Source organism: Dreissena polymorpha, chromosome 3, assembly GCF_020536995.1.
Source record: "Dreissena polymorpha isolate Duluth1 chromosome 3, UMN_Dpol_1.0, whole genome shotgun sequence".
Classification (NCBI taxonomy): Eukaryota; Metazoa; Mollusca; class Bivalvia; order Myida; family Dreissenidae; genus Dreissena; species Dreissena polymorpha.
In genome coordinates, this window is record NC_068357.1 from 21,536,084 (window position 1) to 21,561,855 (window position 25,772).

At 32.9% G+C, this 25,772-nt stretch overlaps 1 protein-coding gene across 3 annotated transcripts in view; it reads right to left on the reverse strand.

The window, feature by feature from the left end:
- Nucleotides 1-606: 606 nt before the first annotated feature.
- Nucleotides 607-25,772, reverse strand: part of LOC127873243 (muscle-specific protein 300 kDa-like) — a 59,206-nt gene continuing 34,040 nt past the window's right edge. For 2 of the 3 annotated variants that reach the window (XM_052417017.1, XM_052417016.1), the window contains 9 exons: nucleotides 16,955-17,101; nucleotides 16,667-16,825; nucleotides 15,859-16,332; nucleotides 12,015-12,298; nucleotides 9,841-10,009; nucleotides 8,922-8,982; nucleotides 5,867-5,987; nucleotides 5,424-5,444; nucleotides 607-4,249 (listed from right to left, as the gene is read on the reverse strand). In XM_052417017.1, coding sequence (XP_052272977.1) covers nucleotides 4,150-4,249; nucleotides 5,424-5,444; nucleotides 5,867-5,987; nucleotides 8,922-8,982; nucleotides 9,841-10,009; nucleotides 12,015-12,298; nucleotides 15,859-16,332; nucleotides 16,667-16,825; nucleotides 16,955-17,101 — 1,536 coding nt within the window. In that variant the 3' untranslated portion in view covers nucleotides 607-4,149. The remainder of the gene's footprint in view (nucleotides 4,250-5,423; nucleotides 5,445-5,866; nucleotides 5,988-8,921; nucleotides 8,983-9,840; nucleotides 10,010-12,014; nucleotides 12,299-15,858; nucleotides 16,333-16,666; nucleotides 16,826-16,954; nucleotides 17,102-25,772) is intronic. The other variant, XM_052417018.1, reaches the window with a different exon arrangement.

The window sequence follows — 25,772 nt, forward strand, 5'->3', positions numbered from 1 at the left end:
TGTATTGTAATGTAAGGGACACAATTCGTATTGTCTTGTTAAAGCATGCAGTCATGAGTTATTTGTATTATACAAAAACATGTCACTTATATAGCGCAAAAATTATTATAAAACTATTCTATTGCGCTTCACAAACACTGCACATTGGTTATCCGTGAAATAGATTGAACAACTGAGTTTTAAGTCTTGATCTAAACAGCCCTCATTGTCAATGATTTTTAAGTGGCTTGGTAGATTGTTCCACCACTTCGGGCCAACAACTTACAGCTAAAGATCTATCCGCCATCTTATTTCGCCTCCTAGGAATAACAAGATAACAGTCACTTTGTGATCGAAGTCTCTACCGACTGCTTGCTGGGACAAACATATCTTGCAAGTAGGTTGAGGTTTATATCTGTGTGAATATATGAATAAAGTCAGTTGTGAGTTACCCACCAACGAGTTCAGAGTTATTACAAAGTCCTCCACTTTAACACCTTCATAAAACTATATATTTCAAATTAACCTATTTAGTGAAATTTTTTGACTTGAATGTACTTAAGTGCATAAGTTATATAGTAATTGGTACCACTGAATGAATAGGTATTGAAATAAAATAAGACAATATAGCAATGGTATTTATATTTTGAAGCATGTACAAAAACCCATCAACAAAGAATAGAGTAAAACTAAGTTACACAATCATATGAATGTGATTATCATTTAATATTGTTTTGTTTTAATTCAATAGTTTCACTGGATTCTTGTTACATGCACACGATGGTGTATTAGAGTTAGATTGGGCAAAGATATACACGCTAGTGTTCAAAACTTGTACGGATACAAATTTAAAATGCTGCCAATATAAATTTATTATGCGTCTAACTGCTACGAATACATATCTCTTTCGGTGCAAACTGACTAGCTCTAACTTATGTGATCTTTGCAATGAATACGATGAAGATACTGAACACTTGTTTTGGAAATGCCGGGTAGCTTAACATTTATGGAACAGATCAGCGGACTACATGTATGCATTTGATTATATTTTAACTACGAATTAATTTGTTTTTGACAGATGGAATATAATAAAAACATGCAAACTATTAATTCCATTATTGATTTAATGAAATATTATATATTTAAATTGAAAAGAATGCATCAACCTTCTTATTTCAAACATTTCCTAACATTCCTAAAATTACGCTTTGATATAGAACAAGAAATAGCCCTAATAAAACGATAATCTCGAACAATTTAATACAATTTATCAGAGATTACTTGACGGTCAGTTTTGAGCTTCCAGCTATTTCTTTTTTTATATTTTTTTCTTACTTTTACTTTTTTTTTTTTTTCATATTGCAAAAAAACATAAATAATAACCCATGGTTTAACCACAATTATCACTAATTTTCCATACAGATTAGGTATATTTTAAAGAAACATATTTAAAAAAAAATTCTATTGTACGTATACACCAATAAATTGTATGGTTATCTTCTTGAAGGAAAAATGTTAACAATGTATGTACATGTATAATGCTTGTTTTTTTAGTGATATTGATAATAAAAAAAGAAAAAAAAGATGGTGTATCAAAATACAATGCTCATACTATCATCCATATAGAAAATTTACATTTTTGATTAAATGCATACAGAAAAAGAAAAAAATCATCTTAATATATAACACACAAACACAGATTTTTCTTAAATCAAGAAAAATACAAGGGCCATGCTAGCGCGGTAGCAATATTTGCATGCATGGTATATGGTATCAGTGTAAGTACTGATAAAATGCAAATAATGTATGGATTCAAACTAATAAGATGATAAGTAAAGCAATTTATGATCATAAAAACAAGCTCATACGTATGACAAAAGCATAAGGTTCATAGATATTAGGTATTCTTATCCGGCAAAAAAGATTGGTTGCAGTAATGTCGTATTACACGCATTATGTATACTATGAACCTGAATATGCTGACGTGATAAACATATCATTAAACTTATGGAAATATTCACATTAAGACATCACACGCAGAAGTGGCTGCTTATATACACATAAACTGTTAGAAAGAACAAATATATCATAAGCATTAGGAAAAGTGCAGTGTTCACAAGAACAAAAGGCATGGAGTTATGAAAAAATAGGCCATCTTCCTAATCGTCCGATAAGTATGAAGAAAAGTAATATAAAGCATTTGTTGGCTAAGTGCTAATGCGAATGGAGGTTTGCGAGTTGCTATGCTAATTATACATTACTGTACATACCACGTTAATATCAATCAAGAAATCATAAAACAATCCTTCATATTGGTCTTTATGCCGATTTGACGAAATAATCCCTTTAGGTCATTGGCAGAATAACAGAAATAGCATATATAATAAAACTGTAAACTTTTTTATTTGTTGGTTTTAGTATAATTAATATGATGCTGTGATGTTTGGCTTGTTAACTATCAGACGCTATGGGGTTGATCAGCTTGATTCCGGTGCACGATCTTCTTACAGCAATATATATGACAAGATCAGAGCTTTTATATAAAGATTTGTACAAAGCACATCATCTAAACACATTATAATATATCATGCACTGTGCCACGTTTAATCATTTTATCATACAATTTACTAATACCATATTTGTAAACACAGATACACTTAAACCCATAAAATGCATATACATGTATAGTATTATTATAACATGAAAACAACTGTTATGATATTTCAACAAATTAACATCGAAATATAAACCTTTTCAACTGATTTTTTAGTGTAAAAGACAACTCTTCCAACATAAGATAGTACTGTTCGTTCTGTAAAGTATTACTTATTTTTAACGCTTGTTTAACATACTTTTCCAGCATTGTAAGTTCATTATTTACATGTATAATAATTGGTGACATTTGTAAACATTGTTTACTTGTCATATATATATTTTCATAACATCTTCCAATTTTATCGTTTTTAGATTTTTTAAAAATTTTCTTAAATTTTAATACCGTTACAACAATGACAATACAATTCGTTTCAAGGAATATGTTAAGAGGCATATCGACCAATTTAAATTCTAAGCGGTAAAACTGATGATCTAAATTTGTTATACATGTATATGCCCTGGGAAGATACGAAGATTTGGGTACGATATATAAATATTATTTATAGTCATACACAGCTGTAAATAAACGATACATGGCTAGCACAGTGCTATTGTCTATTGTTCTTTACCGGTTATAGATATACATTAATATAATTTTCTTTTAAGTAGGCTTAAAACATAATAACATCGACAGATTTGCCATCAGAATATATAAGATTACTTCGACCTGTTGTATAGAATAAAGTTAAAATTGTTAACGGGCGTATATAAACTTTCAAGATAAGGTGCACTTTTTCATGACATACGCTTGAAAGACGATCAACAACATTTCGTTTTCCTACTGTTTAATTTAGTGCTATGTGGCTGTTGTTTTAAAGACAAGTACACTTAATAACTATATTAAACACAAATCCATACCATATTGTTACATGAGTAGGGAGTATAAAGCATTTTAATTAAATATATCAAGCATAACATAATCATAAAATATAACTACATGGACAATTTTACTAACATTAGTTTCAGTTTGCAATCGGAAGTATATGGGTTTTCAAACGAGTACCTCGTATTGACGAATTACGAATGACGAACGACATAGACACAGTCCCTTAGTTATCGCGACATAAAGCAAAATAACACCAATAGTATCGCTTTAATAATATTAAAGTACACGAAAAGATATTAAATGTTAACAAAGTGAGCAAGACATAATAATTAAAAATTAATAGCAAAAGAATTATGTCGCTAAATAACCGTCTAATGTACTCATCGGTATTGATAAGAAACCCCATGCTTGACGTCAAAAAAGGAATTTATGTGTTTTTCAGTTCTCATTCACGATTTTTCGCGGGCGTAATTTTACACACTATTTGCAAGACTATGAAGGTTAAGGATGATGGTATAAATGAATCAAAAACTCATTTACTGGTAACCATTATATGAAATTGATACATTAAACAAAAGCAATACATGTACATTAAATGATCGAATATTTGTGGATTTGATATATACGTGCAAGTAAATAACTGATAAATACACACTAAAGCATGAAATAATATGTGCTATTTTTGGCCATCAGTTCTCGTTCAGTTTTTTCTTGAGCAGCCTATTCTGCAGAATAAGGTTTTCTTTCTGTAGCCTAATCAACTCCTCATCACTGCAGGGACACGTTGTGCTTTAAATAAAAACAACAAGAGGCCCGACATGGCCCTATATCGCTCATCTGTGAAATGTTTCTCGGAGCAGAAAAGTTAGTGGTATGTCACACATGAAGTAAATATTAACCCTATCATCGGGCGTGGTCATTATAAATCCAGGGGCATTATTTGAAGGAAGGCCAACCAATAGACATTCAAAATATGACTCATAAGGCCATTTGGTTTAAGAGGGATACGTGTTCAAATTATTTTGTTAATTAAGGCTATAGTAAAATGTGACCCCTGGGGCATGTTTAGGTCTGACGGCAGTGAATAATATGAAAACACTTTGTCGAGAAATAGAATATGATGTAATGTACCGAATAAAACTCTTACCGTCGTGGTTTCATAAAAAGAAAGTATAACTATATTTGAAGCATAAGTCTATATAGAGCAACAAACCCTCCGGACGTGGCGAATTATGACATTAGGAGCATGATTTAGAAAAACATAGTAGGGAACTACAACAGTAATACCAAAACATTTCACATCTTGATCTTATTCTTTCAGAAAATAACAGTTTTGAAGCATGTTTGCTAATTAAGTTTATAATAACCACGTGATTGTTTAGGGAACTACTTTACAGTGTAAAATACCAAAATATTACACATCTAATTTATTTCGGTTTTCGAGATTTTCTTTATGAAAAATATATTTTAAGCTTTGGTCACAAACATATGCAGCGGGCCGAAAAGATTTGAACAATGTTGAAAGTAGGTCACCAAAGGACCATTCCTGTGATTTTGTGTGAAAATCTGTCCAGGGATTTAGTAAAAGACATGATGCGAATGAAACATGTACGTGCGGCGCACACTGGACAAACGGCGATCCCAAAAAGATAAAACACATTTATGGCTTATTAAGCATCATGTTAGGACTTACATAAAGTAATTAATGTATTTCGTCAAATGTATTATGAAATATTATAAAGTTTAATGTTATATAAAAGTATAGTTTGTTTTGATTTTTAATGAATATGTTCGAAAGAAAAACACTTGAATATTTTGGTTTCGTGATTTTTTGACACATATTATACCCAAGTGGCCTATATTATTGCAATAAATTAATGAATTAATATAATTTATAAATATTCAATAAAATACACTAAATAAAGACAGTAATGGAGCTACCGTTTGAATATGCATTTCTTACCATGACGCCATATTTGAAGCACTGAAACATGTATAGTTATTAGTAAAAGTGTATCCATATTTTTGAAGTATTTTGGTTTTATCAGCATGTAATACATGAGTGTAAAGCTTTAATGTAAGGTGTAGTGCAAATTACATGACTTCATCAAGGTTCTACCATACGTTGTTATGTAAATGTCACATATATAATACTGATGAATGGTGCATATGAAAGTGTACCTGATTAATGTCATTATAACATTCTGAAATATGTCCTCAACAGTTACCTGCTTATTAGAGCCGAGTTTTGTGTTAACGTGCCAACCAGATTGCATAATATTACTTAAAAAAAACTCGGTAAAAATCCAATATATTCAGAGAAGAGTAATACTTGTTTTTCAGCATGTGTGGTTAACACCGATCGAATTACAAAAGATAAAATACAAAATAAATAATGAAACAAACCTTGGGGCAGGAAATAAAGCTGCATGAATGCAAGTGTCTTTACCAACCGCAGAGACGGAATCTCTATTGATCGCATCAAATACTTCTTCTTCACTCGATGGAGTCGGAGGTGGACTGCCACCTTGCAATTCAACAATTATGTAACAGTATTACCTTACAAATTATTAGATGTAAACATTAATATTAAAATCATAGTTATAAAGAATAAACGTCCGACAAGTATTCGCACAATGTTTATATAATAAAGAGCAATATTCATTTTCACATGTACAATGTCTGTAAATTATATTGCATGATATAATAAATATCTCTGACATGTAAAAGGTGAAGTCGCGGAAGAAGGATTAATGGCAAAACAATATTTGACGCTTCATTCTTAAACAGTATTTGTATCATCATCATCATCAACATCTATATTCACATTGCATTAACCATCAGCCATGCTCAGGACTCCATTATGTCGAAAGCCTGCATGTACATGCTTGTTTTAGGCTGACATCGATTATGAGTAAGCTCTACCATGCATACAAGTTTTAATGTTTTACGTTGAAAAGGGTGAGATTATATTTTCGGAAAAGTGTGTGTATATGGCTGGACACACATACAGTCAGACAGACGCCCATGGTTAATTCACCAATACACCCTATTTACTTGTGTACTTCGTATTTGGGGTTTCAAAATTGGTCTCTGAATAAAAAGGAGGGAAATCGTGGACAAGAGACATATCATGATATCACTGACACACTATTTTTGTCTATATGTGATGCTGTATATTTCCATTTATTTAAGTGTTCTTTTCGTGAAGTTTTCTTTACTCCGAGGCTATTCCGTTTTTTGGTAAAAATGATAAAATGTAAAATGGATCGAAAAGTTCATTGAATGATCAACCATGGTTTAATGTCTAATACAAAGTGGCAGATTTAATAAAGTATATGATCATTATCATTTGATTTAAAACTTTTTGAGCTCAGTATACCTGTCACCTCTAAAGACAAAATTAAAACAAAAGCTTAGACACAATTGATGAATACCTGGAGTGATTTAAGTAGAAGGAAATATCATATTTCTATTTAAGGTGTTGCGGTCATCATATGCAGTTAGGCGGAACACTTTTGATAAATAAAGCGAACAACATCTGATGACCAATTTCAGTTAGTTTCGCTAATATTTACCAACATCTTACGAATTTTATGTCAGGAGTACAAACTTTAAGCGCAAATTATATTTTAGCTCTCTTGATCATTTGTTTTGTAATGAAGCGGAAACATTAAATTACTTTTAGTAAAGGTCAAATGAGTGCAATTATTTGTTGTATTTTTTTTAGTAAAGGTCCACATTACAAACATATGTGTGCAATTATTTGTAAATCTAGCCATAGGTTTAGAAGAAAATGACGTTTAGACAAAGTTTTAATCCCACTACAAATAGGTATTGGGCCTTAATAGAATCTCTTTGTCCGTCGATCTAACGAAACCTGTCCGACCTGCGCAAGTCTTTATGAGACTGTGTGGTGAGGCGGGGACTCACACGAGAAACACTTTGTCACCTTCATGATCATTGTTATACTGTAAGGTCATAGGTCAAAACAAACACTTTCTTGGTCGAAATTTGGATTGAGCACTACATAAATTGACAATTTATTTAAGAAAGTCGCGCACAAGAACCATGCTGGTTCCTACAAGTTCAGGTCACAAGTTAAGATGAAAGGTAAAAATAAATGACTTAATTGTAAAAAATGGCTTGTCAACTCTATAAAGAAAGTACGAACGAAACAAATTATGAACAACAACAACATTCGGAAACGCATATTTTACAGTCAAAAACGTTTTCTTGGAACACTATAGGTTTGATGAAATGTAAAACATATTCGTCATAATTCAAATAACAAATAATACTGAATTTACTTTAATTACAAAACTTGTAGAACCATTTTCCTTCTTTATTTAATTACAAATCATGCAGACATTCTGAAATTCTTTTTCATTTGTACACAAAGGCAGTTTATTTCGTTCAATATTCAAACCTTGGTGTATTTTAATGTCTTTCATATTTTTTCCCGCATTCCTTTGGGAAAATACTTTTGTTATAATGGAAATATTTCTTAAACATTGGTGGATACAATTAGTTTGTTATATCTTAAGTGTCATTTGAAAATACGTTAAGACATTTATTTTGTGGTTATGACATTTTGAAGACTTTTCTAATTGACAAAGAACACAAAATGCCAATGCAGAATGCAGAACTTTGTTTGTAATGGAAAAATACATGTACATGTATTATTTGTTAAATTTCTGTCATCACGTTAGATGCATGATTCTTATCAATTCAAGAAAAAAGTGCAAATAAGTACAAGTGTTTATAATATGTCTGTTTGATACTTTTTTTTTAAAAGACGGTTTGTTAGTTCCTTACATTCTGTTTTCAGATTTATTGTTGTGTTTGTTTGATCTAAAAATTGCTGCAAAACAACACTCATTAACATCAAATGCGAATAGTGTAACCCATTGAGTACACCAGTAATACAATCCATTAATTCTGAAAATCGTACTAGTATGTTTAATCGATTTCTTATATTTAACCTTTATATTAAACCTCTGAAATGTCAGCTTGACAAAGAAGGTTTTGAACAGGACACGTTGGCTCATTTTTTTCACTTTTTTGAAAGTACATCTATTCGGAACAAAGATATTTTCCATTAATAGCATAAAGGATTGTTATCTTTATCAAGTTCATTTATCATGAATTGTGAACATGATCTTTGATCTAGGATCCTGCGAGAAACGCCATCTAACTATTATTTCTGCCACGTATTTGGACAATCCATCCTCGCTGGACAAAGATTTAATTTATATGAAGTAACTTCTTAAGTTTAACATTTAATCTTTAACTTCGAGATTCACCGTATACCTTGTTTATGTGTGTAACACACTCTTTGACGATGCGTTAACTTCAGACAGAGCAATAATTATACTCTCTTTTGCAAGCCCATTTGTTCATTGCAAAAATTCTTACCGTTTTTGTCAATAGCACTAAAACAAATTATTGACTGACCAACCTATGTGTGTTTGCAGTTCTGAATCATCAATGAGTTCCCTCTGATAAATGATTTCATCGATCTGAAAAACATAAAAATAATATAACAAGTCCAATCAACAAAGTTGATATGCTGAATTTATCGGCTACAAAATAAATATGGAATACGAATGAAGTACGATAGTATGTTATTATGTGAATTAGCATTTGTCGATTTGGTTTCGTTACGTCGTATTGCATGCAAGACCCTTCTGCTCCGCTGCCTATTCTACTTTACCGGCCAACCGGCCGGATACACATTCTCAGAAGATCATGCTTGATAAATATGTAATTAATTGCTTACACGCACTAGTTAACCTGGTAAATGTTCATTAAGAATTAACCGATAGTTTTTTCTAACAACGGCTCTTTACAAAATACGAACGATTTGGTTTCCTTGATTTTAATATTGAAGTCAGTGCGAAATCATACCACAACAACGTATTAGAAGGCTTGTGATAATGTGTGACTATGTTCGCGAAGCTTAGCAAGGAGGATTCTATTAATAATTCAGCAAGGAACCTGACCTTATCCTTGCTTATAGTGGTAGAATGCGTATAATGACAATTTGCCTGCAATTATAACCTGGACCTTTCGCCGAGAATCATTTACGTTTTACACCACACTTCGTAAGTTCATGGGGAATAATAATTATCAGTTATATTAATATCATCCCAGTGTGGAAATGAAACTTGAACGGACGAAAACACCAAACCACCCACTAAGTATCGAATTATTTATTTCAATACATACCACCTTTAGTAGCTTAATAAAATTGAGATTGAACTGTCAAACGCATGTACACAAACCGTTCAGTTATTGCAGGAATTTTGCATATGAATGTCATAAATTAAATGATAATTGACATTTGACTGCTCAATAAAGTGTGCATACAGTCATACCATATGAACCACTGACGTATTATTTTCATCATTTAGGAGCTCGTCTGTCGCATGAAGCGGCTTCTCAATGATTTCGCTTGAAGTTGGCAAATGGACGAGGCACATCTTAAGTTTCTTCTGCGTGTAGATCAGTTGATCATCGACCTGTTCCGAAAGATCTCGGAGCATCCTGTTGGTGGATATAACATAATCGATACCTGTGCATTAATGAATCACATAAGCATTTCAATAAATATGTCTCTTGCAATTAACACAGGAAATGTAAGTATTGACTAGTGAAATATACTCTTTGAACTCTAAATACTAATTTTGTATTGAAAACAAATATTTATGAAAATCGACATAAAACAAAACAATAGCTAAACACACACTAACAGTAATACAACTGGGGAGAATTCGTTGGAAAAGTAAATCCCATTGGAAGGCAAAGAATGTTAACTAGTTTTATGGATTTAACAGTCTCACGCTTGTTATGTTGGTATTAAAAAACATTTAAGAGTTTATAAACACCACATCATCACACTTCAAATAGAATAGAATACAAAAATAACTGAACACATGTAGCTTGTATTACCAATAAAGTACATTATAAAAGCGTTATAAATCCGATTCCAAACGGATATTCGAACCTTTGGATAATAAGATGTATAAAAAAAATCAGTATATCATTATAAGTACATTTGGTATATGTTAGTATTCACTTTAGGCAATTTACATTTGCGAAGGCGTTAACGAATATCACTTTTAAATGGACTTTTTCTCATATTTTTCGTCATGTTGTTTTAAATTTTGATATTAAATTCCTTAATAGAATAAATGCAACAAATAAATTAGCTATGCGGAAAATAAAATAATTTGAAACTAAGAAAGAAGTTTAAAAAATGTTGTCGTATGAATTCAAATGCTATCGCCTTAACCTATCGGCTATCCAGACAGTTTAAGTGAAACCAAAATAATAAATCGGGCACCAATTTTCGTGGATGTTCGTGGATCCTCGAATCCACGCAATTTAATGTTAAACAAACAAACGTTCAAGTCCAAAGTATCGTATCAGAGGTTATTATAAAATCAATGAAATTAAAATAAAAACTAGAAATAATGAATCCACGAAATTTCATGTCAACGAAAATAAATAAATATGCAGTATATTGCATTATGTGCATTTATATAAGAAATGCACCGTTTTACACAGATAGTAACCAAACATCTTAAATTGTATTAGTTTCAGTAAAGAAGAAATTCATGGCAAACAAAAGAGTTGAAATTTGTCTGCAATCCATTGCGGAGGAACATAAGCAAGTCGAAAATAAGTATTGTTTTGTATTGTTTGGGCAATCGGTCACTTGCCTTAAATGAAGGACCAACTAATTGTTTTTAATGAGAATTCAATACTGCTCCAGCAGCTGGAGTTTCACTTCTTTATATTGGCACAGCTATAGATACATTTCAAGCAAAACAATCTTTCTAACAGCCATCTTGCTATATATGTTTCCGGAGTTTAATCCATCATTCTATGTATGGATTCAAAGCTCAATCCATCTTTTTATGTATTAATCCATTTGAAGTATGTTGAGGTAGTGACCGGACAATAAAAACCGACACGAATGACTTCGTGCATAATTCGGCTACAATATAAATATAAATCGTTTTATGGACAGTCCTCTTCTGACTGTATATTGTCTATATTTGCTGTTTGAAGTTGACATACAAATATTTAAAGATTTTGCTCTGGACAAAGATGCCAATACAAGGAACTTTGGGATATGGAAAACTCCAATGCAGTAAGAGGTACCATAGTTGTAATCATAGCGATATGGCTCGCGATTTTGAAAGGATTTTAAATAGATCAGCTTGGCATCTACCCAGAGATGTTTGTGCTGGTTTCCAAAATCTAGCGCATTCCAGAGTAAGCCTATTACTTAGTACCAAACTTCACATAACAACAATCTATCAATGTATGCAATTTTAATGTTTATATGATATAAATATTTGCGAAGTTAGCTTAATCTTTCGATACAAGTATCAATTACACAATTCATAGTCATTTTATACTATATCGCGTGATAATGAACACAGATCCCTAAGTTTATTTAAGGTCACGACTTAGGCGATTGGGGATTAAAGCACCTAGGCAAAATATGTTTGGCAACTTTAGATAAGCAAGCAGACAGTACCTTAGTTCCTGTCGGATAATCTCCTTTCCCTCAGCAGACGTGCTGGTATGCAACTTCTCTCCTGACTCGACAGTATGCTGAATTAGTTTAACGCAGTCCTCTTTTTCAGCGTCCAACATTAAAAGTTTTCTCAAACCATCTTCGATGTCAACGCGGTCATCAGTCATTTCAGCACACGCTTCTAGTCGGTGCTGTATCGTGTCCAGCCGTTCGGTACACTTTGTGTAGTTTGTAGAGTAGGCTTGGTGCTCATGCACGTAGTTTTGCCATCGGATGACCGCACTCTGAAATAAAGTCATATAAAATCAGAATTCCTACTTCAATGGCGCTTTGTCACACGAATCTTGATACAAGTTACGCACAATGTTGAGGTGTAAAACTACGACACTTTTTATTTTGGCAAAAGGTGAAAATTAGGTAAGGCAGCTGGACTAATATAATGTTTGGCATTTAATTATCATTTCGTCCTACAAGCATCAATCAATGTTTGAAGTTTGAAAAGACAGACAAATTCAGCAATATTGATTTAATACCGGTAAGATGTATTTAAATTTCATGTAAACTATTAGCGTAGTGGTTAACCGGTAATATTTTGATACAAACATATGCTATCTTTAGATTTCTTTTAATTATTGTAGTTTCAAACGTCGTTCAAAGAACGAGCCTGCTGTTTTGACTTTCCTGTGATTATTGAGATCAGACGAACCTTTGCCCTATGTAGATGTGTTTTGGTTGTGTCAACAAACTTAAGTATCCGACCTCAAAATGAAATGTACCTGAATTGCACCTTTCAATTGCCTTTACCATTAGTTGATAGAATGCACATTTATAATAGTTAAAATGTATTGTTACCTCCAATAACCGAATAAGCAACCGTAGAAAACTGTCATATCTATCATATACATGTATGTTGTAAGGGTCATATTATTGGTGATACCATTCAACTTTTTGGAAAAGGTAATACTATTGTTTAATCTCGAGCAATTTACATTATTTATTTTTGAATATACGTTCACAGTCAATGTAAAATATGGGAATGATTAGACCACATCGACAATGGTAAACTGCCTTTAAAGCGTATTCTATAATTGATGATGAAATTTGGCAACTGTATTACAAGTTGTGTATTTGAACAAAGATAATCTACATTTCTCAAATTAACTTATGGCAAAACAGATGGTTTCAGTTGTTATTGGTGCACGTAAACGAGACAAAAGAAATGCCAACATTCTTTGTAGGCATGTTTCTATATCTTTAAAAGAAACTTGAATGTGATGCAGGAACTGGTATAACTACTGTAAGGACATCTGGATAAAGTGTGTACAGTCGATGTTTTTAATGCAGGGCTGGTAGTTGTTTTGGAACAGCATTTACCTTTTAGTAGCACACAATTATATTATTGGAATAGTTGATTAGGAAGGAAAATTAACTTAGTCTTTAAAATTTATAGCATCCCACTTTTGCAAAGGACCCTGGTCATCCTGCACATAGCATGTACAAAATTCGGCGTACCTTAATCACAGCAAGTTGCTGGGCTGTGAAATACTGGCCGAAAAAGGGCTTGAGCTTATTATTGTATTTACATCATTTAATCGTGTTTCAGAAACTTGCAATTATGTTAGAGAATCTTTAACCATTGGGTACATTTTGAATAAATTGAATCAATACCCTCTTAAATTGATTTTTATTTTGAATTGCGATGCGCTAAATTTACATTTTATTTACGCACAGGTGTTGTGATTAATCACTGGCTAATTGTGAGGTTCGGAATGAATTTCGACCGGTTTTTACCCACAATTCTGTGCATTTACCGTTCTAATGCGGTGACTATAATTTGATCTCATTTAGGTTTGTTTGTTATATGTATTGCTTTTTTTTGTAAAGGCTATTGGTCCATTTCAAATGTTAAAAAAGCAGTAAAAAGTGCGGTGGCATAGAGGTGACATTCATTCCTCTTTTTTTAAATTGCTCTCCTCGTTTTTCTATATCGTGGCCTCGACTTAGTACCTCGAGGTAACGACTTACTAACTCGTGGCCACGAGTTAGCTACGTCGTGGCCTCGAGATAGAAAAAAGAGGAGTGCAAAACTTGCACTTAAAAAATAGCGGTGCAGTACATAAAGGAAGGGTGCATTAAAAAAGCGGAGAGAATTTTAGCTATCTCGAGATCCCGACTTAGCTAACTCGTGGCCACGAGTTAGTCAGCCAATCAAATTTTGCGTAGCATATATACATATTCTGTACGCATATATATAGCTGACTAAAGCGGGCTTTTACTGCGATGATTACTTCTCTTTGTATAAAGATCACCATGGACGGCCATATGGAACAATTTGATTGGCTGAATAACTCGTGGCCACGAGTTAGCTAAGTCAGGATCTCGAGATAGTTAAAATTTATTCCTCTTTTGTAGATGATAACTTCCCTTTGTATAAAGATCACCATGAACGACCATATGGAACAATTTGATTGGCTGACTAACTCGTCGCCACGAGTAAGCTAAGTCAGGATCTCGAGATCTCGAAATTCTCTCCTTTTTTGTTTAATGCACACTTCCATTATTTACTGCACCGCTCTTTTTTTTAAACTGCACTCCTCTTTTATTTAGTTTTGCACTCATGTGTTTTTCTTACTCATGGACACGTACGGCATAGTTAACTCGTGGCCACGAGTTAGTAAGTCGTGGCCTCGACTTACTAAGACGTGCCCACGAGATAAAAAAAGAGGAGTGCAATTTAAAAAAGGAGAGAATGTCACCTTTATGCCACCGTAAAAAAGCCAGTACGACAAACAAACTAATTTTTAAAAGTATTTGTGTATTAATAATAATCAGTTTAAATTAAGAAAGTTATACGCAAATATGAAGAATTATTTGGAATGTTCTTGTTGCTTTCGTTTAATTTGCTTACAAGACGTTTGGCTCTCGTGTTAATAAAACATCCTACATTTGATTGACCGAATGCAATATTTTGCATTGTCCGTTCAAAGGCAGTGGCCCCGATTTACATGTGTTTTATGTTTCGTGATGTAATGTTTTCGTAAGTTGAATAATACCATCTAATATTTACACAACATCTCCGCGGATTATGTTTGTGGAGTTTAATTATAGCTATTTTTAGCTCTTTGAACTGGGTTCAAATGTCTGTAGGGGTAACTTTGCAATATGTCAAGGTAAGCATTCAATATTTAAAAAAAATCCACAAGCTTTGAACAAGTTCAATCAATCGATATTTCTCAAGTGAAAATGTATATTTGTACTGTTGTATTTTTATTTATTTTGCTTGACAAACATGTCCAAATCTATATAACCTTGTCCGCTATAAAAATATCTATATACACACATTATTTTAGAAAATATCATATTTTCGATAGCACACTCAGATAAATAAGCTTTAATGTTACATAAAGCAAAGGTAATTCATGTATACATACATTGTCGATTAGAAATTAAATTGAAGAACTATGAATGTATGATGCTATCTTATAGTGCACATATGATAAGGTTTTTTTTCTTCCATATTTGGGAGTTAAGTTATACTGTAAAACATTGCTTTTGATTGCATATGTGATTGCTAGGGACAAGGTTAAGGTATTCTATTGTACCTAAGAAAACGTTTTCCGGTAAACAAGTAAAGGGATTATTATTATACAATTTTCAATGTCAAAACAAAATTTGATCAACAGTTAAGTTCGAAACAAGTGGGGGTTTCAGTTTATTTATAAGAAATGTTATGGCACTGTGATTAACTATAGTCCTCCTGAAACTAGACAAGCGGCACAAAAACTAAATAATCAAATTCTCTTCCCTATACCCGAACAAAAGCTGCATTAAAAATGAAACTTACCTGCAGGTTCGTTCTCAGCGTCTCATATCGGAAGTTCAGCTGTGAGCTGTAATTCACAAGGCGACTGTCAACACCCTCCATGTGGGAAACCATATCCTGTAGCTCGTCAAAATGCCGCTGTTGAGCATTCACTTCTTTCTCAATCTTATTCAGTTTCTCTGACTGATTCTCTTTATCTCCTTGAGATCGCTTCAGATCGTTAATTTCTTTGTTGGCCGTTTCATGTTCTCGCAGCCATGTGTTAAGTTGATCACATAAACCATCATAAGTCGTGACAAGGTGTAAAGCGTGCACCAGATTTTCTTTGATGCTCTCCAGACGTGAAGCCAAAGTCACGAATGTTTCTTTTATATCCTCCATGTCCTTTTGGATGACTTTCTGACCTTCTAAACCGGTGTTAGGGATTGTGTTCCCTGCCAAGACATAGAAATCACTTGCAATCGCATCTCCATCTCGCATCGACTTCAAAAGGTCCTGGAATATGAATTTTATATATAATATACACACTCGGTTAACTTTTCTTGTGTATCCTTAGTGAAAATTGTATATTTTTGTATAATGTTATAAGTAGAGAAAAATGACATTTCCTGCTGTTGAAACACTGACTATATAAAATAAGAGTAAAGTCCTTTTTGTCGGTATTTACACTTCAATTCAGCAGTGTTGGAAGATAGTTACGGAGTATCATATTGTAAGATATATCGGCGTTGATAACATTCAAAGGTAGTTAACGAATTAAAAGTTAGTGACAAGGTTTTTACAGATTATCAAAACATTTTGCATTGTCGGCTATAGTTTTATTACCTACCAGTACTTTATCAAGTTTGTTTTGCAAAACATGCCTATCACCACTGGAATCCGCGCACGATGCAATATTGTCTTTTGTACTATACACCCAATATCGGCATTGCTGATGAAGGTCTTGCAACTCCTGATGCTGATTGACATCTTCCTCGGCTTTCTTCACCTTGAATGTTTCGATGGTAATGTATTAAAAAACTGAATTTTTGTCATGAGTGATTGTAAGTATAAACTTTTCCATGGATTGTTTTGATAAACTTTTAACATTCATTTCACAGTAGAAACTCAGTCATACCTTGGACAGTGCAATCTCGCACAGGGCACCGTACTTGACATGCAGCTCTTTCAGTTTGTCCTTTGCCTTCACTGTGGCTAGGGCACTGCCTGTGTCACTGAGGCTGTCCAACATTGTTTTGTATAAGACAATGTTCTTGTATCGAGTCTGAAAAGCATGTCGTCAACATACGAGGAAAATTGTATTTTATTAAATACGCATTATTTAATTAGTTCTCGCTATGGCCATGAACGAGACGAGAATGAAACTTAACGACACAAAGTATGAGGCCCAGCACTCAATCCTTTGATGATTTATCGAACGGAAACAAATGTAACACTTTATGTCACAGTGACCTCGACCTTTAAACTATTGACCCCAATTTCAAACGGTCATCTACTTTCCAAGGCCAATGCACATGAAACGTATATGAAAGATAATCGGTCTATTCATTGACGAGTTATTGATCGGAAACGATTTCACACTTAGTGTGACAGTGACCTTGACATATGACCTAGTGATCCTAATTTCAATTAGGGACATCTACTGTCAAACGCCAATGCACATTGGAAGTATCAAACCAATCGGTCCCTCCGTTCACAAACTATTGCTCGGAAACAATTTTCACTCTTAGTGTGACAATTACTTTGACCTTTGACCTAGTGACACCAATTCCGATAGGGTTCATCTACTGGCAAAGGCCAATGCACATGGGAAGTATCAAGTCAATTGGTCAATCCGTTCACAAGTTGTTGAACGGAAACAAACTTGTCTACCGACAGACCGACCGACCGATCCACATTGCAAAACAATATACCCCTGTTTTTCGAAAGGGGGACATAATAAGCAAATGTCTATGAGATATAAACTATTCTTCATATGCAAACTGTCTAAAGATAGACTATTTTAGGTAAAACCAAATCCTCTAAACTTCTAAATTAAGATTCTGCGAGGCCAATTCAGAATAGCACACACGGTTAAAAGAAATAAAATTTCTCCTTGACAGTTACATATGTTGGCAGCTTACTGTCATATCGGCCTGGTGTGTTGGGTGGTTTTAATGCCAACATCATATGATATATATATATATATATATATATATATATATATATATATATATATATATATATATATATATATATTTGTTGCCATAGCAACCATAATTATTGAAGTAGGAACAAAAAAATGCATAATCTCCATATTGCCATCTATCCATGTTTAAAGTTTCATGAAAAAATGATTTTTTTTAAAGTAATCGCATGATCCAGAAACGTGTGACGGACAGACTGACAGACATGCAGACAGACAGACAGACAGACAGACAGACAGACAGACAGAGCGTTAACCATAAGTCCCCTCCGGTAGGGGACAATAAATGTAACTCTAAATGTCTGGAATCATCCAGTTACGTAAACAGCATTTATCGCTTCGAGTACTACTCTAAAATAATGGTTAAATGTACAGAACTGGTTCCTTATTCCTTATTCAATTAGAATAAGGAACTGGAATGTTAATACTAAACTAAATATTAAAATGAACCAAAGGGACCAAAAATCAATGATTATCATTGTAACTGTAGGTTGGGTATCAAAAAACATTAATTGCAGCACATCTCTATTAAGTTTCATTTAATGATAACATAGTTCCTTATTCGGATTGAAAATGGAATAAGGAACTGGTTCCTTATTCCTTATTCAAATCGAATAAGAAACTGGCATTTTCCTACTAAACAAACTATGTAAATGAACTAAAGAGACTTATAAATCAATGAAAAATCATTTTAAATGTAGGTTGGGTATAAAAAAAAACATAATTTGCAGTACATGTCTAATAAGTTTCATTTAATGATAACATAGTTCCTTATTCGCATTGAAAAAGGAATAAGGAACTTGTTGACGCATTGAAATCGCTTTGCATTCTTAATCATATCACCTTGTAACTGTTTAGGAATAAGAACGGAATAGTATAGCTAAATCATGACTGATATTCAGCTATCGGAAAGTCTTCTTTAGAATTAAGGGTCAGAAAAAATTAAAGAACTGTATCAGACTTAAAAATTTAAACAATAAGTCATTAAAAATAGCAAACAATAACGAATATATAGCTGTGCTTTTCTAGAATGATCCGCATTTAAATATCCGAAATTATGACCTCTGAATAAGGAATTGGCGTAAAGTTAGTTCCTTGTTCGGAAGCCTGTATTTTGGACAATAACTTACGGATATGTTATATTTAGGATGTAGTGTGGGTATTTTAAGCATGATTATGTTATATGGACGTATTCTGTCAGATTACTTTTTATATTCTATTTCACTATACACGCCGAAAACCAGTATTATGACGAGGATAATTAGAAAATGGTATTGCCTTTCTCAAACATAAATTAAAATTAACCAAATAATATAAAATGTCGATGAAAATCCTCGTTTATGTAGGTACGAAGTTAAAAATATGTATTTTAATATATATTCAACCTAGTATTATTTAATAATAACACAGTTCCTTATTCAGTGCGAATAAGGAATAAGGAACTGGTTCCTTATTCCTTATTCAAATCGAATAAGGAACGGGCTTTTTCATACTAAACAAACTATAAAAATGAACCAAGGAGACCAATAAATCAATGAACATCATTGTAATTTTAGGTTGGGTATCAAACAATCAATTGCAGTACATCTCTACTGTGTTTCATTTAATGTTAACCTAGTTCCTTATTCGGATTGAAATAGGAATAAGGAACTGATTCCTTATTCCTTATTCAAATCGAATAAGGAACTGGCATTCTCATACTAAACAAACTATTAAAATGAACCAAAGAGACCAATAAATCAATAAAAATAATTGTAAATTCAGGTTGGGTATCCAAATCATTAATTGCAGTGCATCTCTACTGTGTTTAATTTATTGATAACTTAGTTCCTTATTCGGATTGAAAAAGGAATAAGGAACTGGTTCCTTATTCCTTATTCAGATCGAATAAGGAACTGACATTTTCATACTTAACAAAATATTAAAATGAACCAAAGAGATCAATAAATCAATGAAAGCATTGTCAATATAGGTTGGTTATCAAAAACATTACAGGGATCTTTTCACGGTTTGGTTAATTGACCAAATTGAAAAAAAGTTGTTTCAGATTCGATAAGTTTCGGTTTAGTTATGATATTAACGTCATGACGTTACTTCCGGTATAACAAGTTTTAAAAAAGCTCCATTAAATTATGCGCTTTATCTAAGATTTTACAGAAAATAACAATGATATAAATGTGGAATTTCATGTAAATAATAGAGTATTTGACAGCGGTCATTTTGATACCAATTGAACATGGCAGAAAGGATACAGAATTTCGCGTTGATCGCTCCAAAAAAATCCGGACTTGAAACAACAAGTGGACCAATGAAAACAAGCGACTACGAGTTAAAAAGTGAAAAGGCATTCAAAAAGAAACTCTATGCGACCACAAGGGACCACGCGATTGTCAAGGTGACTGGTGGTGGGCTAAAAATCGAATTTAGTACTGGTATGTATGAACTTTTCAAAAGCTGTGCTGATGAGTTTTACCAGTCTGAAATTTTGAAATTTAAATGTCAAAAAACACCAGTGTATGATAATATTGGTAGTTTAGTGGAAACTAAATACAGGCTATCATCCGGAAGAAATGGTGTGTATACAATTAAATTGTATCACACAAAATGTTCGTGTCTGGTTAATAAGAAAATGGTGAATCAGTTTGCGGAAAGTGACTTATTAGTAGTCATACAACTCACTTTAAATAAATAAATTTCAGAAAACTTGACCGTTGATGAAGTGAATGCAAAATTTCAAGAAATTCTTCAGGAATGCATGCTGGTGTTAAAAAATATACAAACTGAAGAAAAATATGTATGTTGTTTGAGACCGTTAATAAATGATTTCAATTTCATGGTAAATACCAAGCAATCTGAACATTTTGAATCGGTGTTAAAAGTTCAACACGTGAACATTGACGCAAGTACTCAAACGGAGAGCACCGGGATTGAATTTGATTTTGAAACACTTTTTTGTTTGATTCAAACAATTCAAAAGTCTGTAAGTGATATGCGCAAAGATGTATGTGAGCACATCTTAAACACCAATCGCGGATTCAATGAGATGAAAAACATTATCAATAGTGTAAAAGTAAATAATACAACGAATTTCCGAGGTACGGACGACAAATGCGATTGTTTACAGGAAAACGTTCAAGACCTGAAGCAAACACTAGACCAATTATATATATCTGTACAGAAAAAATTTCAATCGCTCGGAGATATACTTAAGGCAAACTCCCTACCAAGTGTTCTTTCCAAAGGTGATATGAATGGCTCTGTAGAAGCAACACGTAGACGGATGTCCGATGATCCCGTCGAAAATGACACATTACGAGAAACCGAACAAGTGACACTTGAGCCTAGCCCACAAGCGATCTCCGATATGCAAGAAAGTACTGTGCATTTTGAAGAAGAAACCAATAAAGGCGAGCATAGATCGAACATAACGCCACAAACATCGAAGACGTTACTGATTGGAGATTCAATTTTGAGAGGCATAAATAAGCGAGGATTATGCGAATCGGTGGACATATGCACTTTGCCAGGGAAGACAATGCTGGATATCTGTGAAAAGCTGCGAAAAATGAATATCTCTGACCTATCAAAAATAATTATATTTGCTGGTGGGAATGATGTCTCGAATGGCCAGCCAATTTCACTTATCAAAGATGTAATCTTGCAGACAGCGCAATGCATTCAAGATCAAACAAATTGTGAAATATTTATTTGTAAAATAAGTCCTCGAAGTGATGTTGATGTACGCGATGTCAACTCCATGCTAGAAGATGTATCAAGCGAAATTCCGGTAAAGCTGATCGATTGTTATAATTGTTTTGTGTACGGAAACGGACAATTGGCGAATCGACTATTCAGACCTGATGGAATTCACCTAAGTAATTATGGATCAAGTTTACTTGTGGCAGCAATCAATGAAGTAGTGCATATAACTAAAAAAAAGAATGCAGAAACAACAACAACAACATCGTCAACTTCATCAAAATCAGCGGAGGCGTACTTCTAACGGTGACTTCAAAAACGGGCATCGTGAATACCGGAGCGCTAAACCGAATTTCCAATACGGGCTTCATGGCTTTAGGAACGGGCATCGTGACTTCCGGAACGGTTATAATGACTTCCGGAAAGGGCATCATGACTTCCGTAATGGGCACCATAACTTCTTCAGGTAGCATGATCTAGGGAACGCACACCTGAACTCCCGGAGTGAGTATCAGGATTGTCATAATGAAAATCGTGACTTCCGGTACGTTCGTCGACACGTCAATCATGAAAACAGTCGACACTGCACGAACTGTGGACGTCAAAATCATGTTACACGTGACTGCAGACTACCCAAAAGACAATAGGTTACTGATGACAGACGTACTACATCGTTATATAGCACAAATAAATTTGACATTCTTTCGTCGGTATGTAACCAATGTGACTCGCACAAATGTAAGTGTAGTTTAATTATTGCTAATGATGATACAAATCAACATAAACCACATTGCTTAAGATTGAATAATGTTAGATGTAGCACAATAAATAATTTAGACACTGATATATCATCCCTGGATAGTAACGTTCTTATGGCATCTCTCATACAATCTACTTTAAAATGTAACATAAATAATGATTATTATACTCCATTTATATATAAAGGTTTGCATATTATGCATTTGAATATCCAACATTTATTGCCTAAATTGGATGAAATTCGTGTTTACTTACACGAAAATAGTTCTTTAGATATAGTAGGATTTTGTGAAACATTTTTAAAAATAAAACGGAGATTAATGCAATATCCATTTCCGGTTACATCATTGTAAGACGTGATAGGGCTATTTCTGCTGGAGGCGGTATAATAGTTTATATAAAAGATAGCATCTCTTTTGTACGTAGACATGATTTAGAAAGTGACGATATTGAATCTATTTGGCTACAAATCAACATTGTAAAGTACAAACCATATCTAATTAACTTTGTTTATCGCCCACCAAATAGCCCTCAATCTTGGATTGACTTATTTGAATTACAGATAAATAAGGCAGACATGGAAGATTGTAATGTGTATTCAACCGGGGATTTTAATTTTCACTGTTTAAGCCAAAACATATTTAACAATAAAAAATGGGAAAAACTTATCACTGATTTTAATTTAAAACAACACGTGTCTTTTCCAACAATGGTTACTGAACATTCATCATCAATATTAGACCATTTGTATTCAAAATATGACAACATTTCTGAGGTAATATACCAAAAATAGGCATAAATGACCATAACCGAGTAGTTTGTACATTAAGCGTCAAAGGTAAAATTGTTAAAACAGATGATCATAAAATTATTAAGTACAGATGTTTTAACAAATTTAATGAAATCAATTTTCAAAATGACTTAGAAAATGCTAATTTTGATATGGTTGAAACAATAGAGGGTACTAATGTGGCATTTGAAGTATTTTATAACATATTAAATTTAGTCCTTAATAAGAATGCCCCTATCAAATATAAAAAAGTGAAGAGATTACAACAACCTGGTTGGTACAACGAAAACGTAAAACAAGCCAGGTCTTGAAGGGAAAAATATAAACGTGAATCTAATTGGCCACAATATAAATAGTGGCGTAATAAATGTAACAGTGCAATCAAAATGTCTAAAAAAGAATATTTTTCGAATGCGGTACAAAACAAAACAAGTGCGAAATCGCTCTGGTAAACTATTAAATTAGCATCAAATGAACACACAGAATCCTCTATTTTGCCAAATGTAATAAGGAAGGATGATCAGATAATATCTGGTAAAACAAATGTAGCTTATGCACTTAATGACCACTTTGTTGACATCTCAAAACTTATTAAAAAGACAGAATTTGCTGAACACGATTTCCACTCACTGAAAGCATATCTAGATGCTAAGCTAGAATCTAAGCATTTCTCTGTTCAGTTTATTACTACATCAGAAGTAAGTACTTTAATTAATTAACTTCATTCAAACAAATCTGCTGGGGCTGATGGTATAGGGCCCAACATTATTAAACTTTGCAAAGAATTCATTATACAACCAATCACTGCCCTTATAAATAACTGTATATCACATGGAGCCTTTCCCGACATGCTTAAAATTGCAAACGTAATACCTTTATACAAGGGTGGATCGGTAGAAGACCCCAATAATTATAGACCAATATCACTTTTACCTACTATATCTAAAATATTTGAAAAGCATATAGCTTAACAATTGCATATATATCGAGAATCTACAGGTCTATTAAACAAAACTCAGTCGGATTTTCGCAAATATCATTCTTGTCAAACAGCATTGATTAATATAGTTGATTCATGGCTTAAACAAATTGATAATGGAAATCTGGAAGGTACATTTTCTTGGATTTTAAAAAAGCATTTGATCTTGTGGACCATAGGGTTCTTTTATACAAATTAAAACTTAATCATTTTAATGATAGGTCATGCGACCTATTTTCTTCATATCTCCGCAATCGATTTCAGTATATCAAAGCAGAAAACACTAACTCTACTTGTAGAAGCATCATTGCTGGTGTTCCCCAAGGATCTATTTTAGGACCTCTTCTTTTTCTTATTTACGTTAATGATCTTTCGCTAGATCTTACATGTGATTCTGCAATGTATGCTGATGATACAACAATGCACACCGTGGGAACAAATATTCAAACACTTCAAAATAAGCTACAAACAAATCTTTCAATTGTAAATGATAATAGCCAAACTAATAACATGATTATTAATCCACTAAAAACTACTTGTATGGTATTAGGGTCGAAACGGAAAGCTCAAAACTTAACAAATCTAAAACTTAAAATTTCAGAAACGGTGATCAAAACAGTAAATTGTCAAAAACTTCTTGGCCTTTATATTGACAATACTCTATCTTGGAAACTACACATTAACAGCGTTTGTTCAAAAATGTCATCACGAATGTTTCTTTTACAAAAAATAAAACCATATTTAACCCTTGAAATGCGTAAGCTCTTCTTTAATGGTTATATCTCACCTATATCCGACTACGTATGCGTTACCTGGAGTTCAGCGGCCAAAACGAAAATTAATAGAATAATCAAAATACAAAAGCGTTGTGATGCACATATTTTAAATAAAAAGTCAACACGAATTCAAAAACACTATTTAAAGATCTAAAATGGTTGACTTTCGAACAGCGTAATCAATATTTCACGTCAGTTATTGTATTTAAAGCATTTCACAATCAAACCCCAACATTCATACGTGACCTTTTGACACCTTCACAAAATAATCACTATAACTTGCGATCTTGCGAAAAGGGGGATTTAAAGCTAGTGCGAATACCCAAAACAAACTATTTCAAACAATCGTTTGAATTTTCTAGCAAAAAAATGGAATTAGTTACCCCAATCTATACGTCAAACAAACAATTTAATTACATTTAAGAAAAAATTAAAAGCTTATCTTTCTTCCACACTTTATGAAATAAACTGAACATGCTTCATGTTGTTTTAGTAAATAACATTAGTTTAATGTTTGAATACTTTTCTTGCATAAATGGTTATTGTAGTTTTATGTCTGTCATTTGTTTTTAATTATAATATATATCATTATAAGTGTGCTTGCATATATGATTCTTTATGTTTTGTTCTTATTGCTTAAGATGAAATATGATGTATTTGTTGTAAATTGTATATTGTAAGAAGACCTTGTTGAAAATAAGAAATGTATTATATAAATTGCATATTATGTAATTTCATCTGATGTAT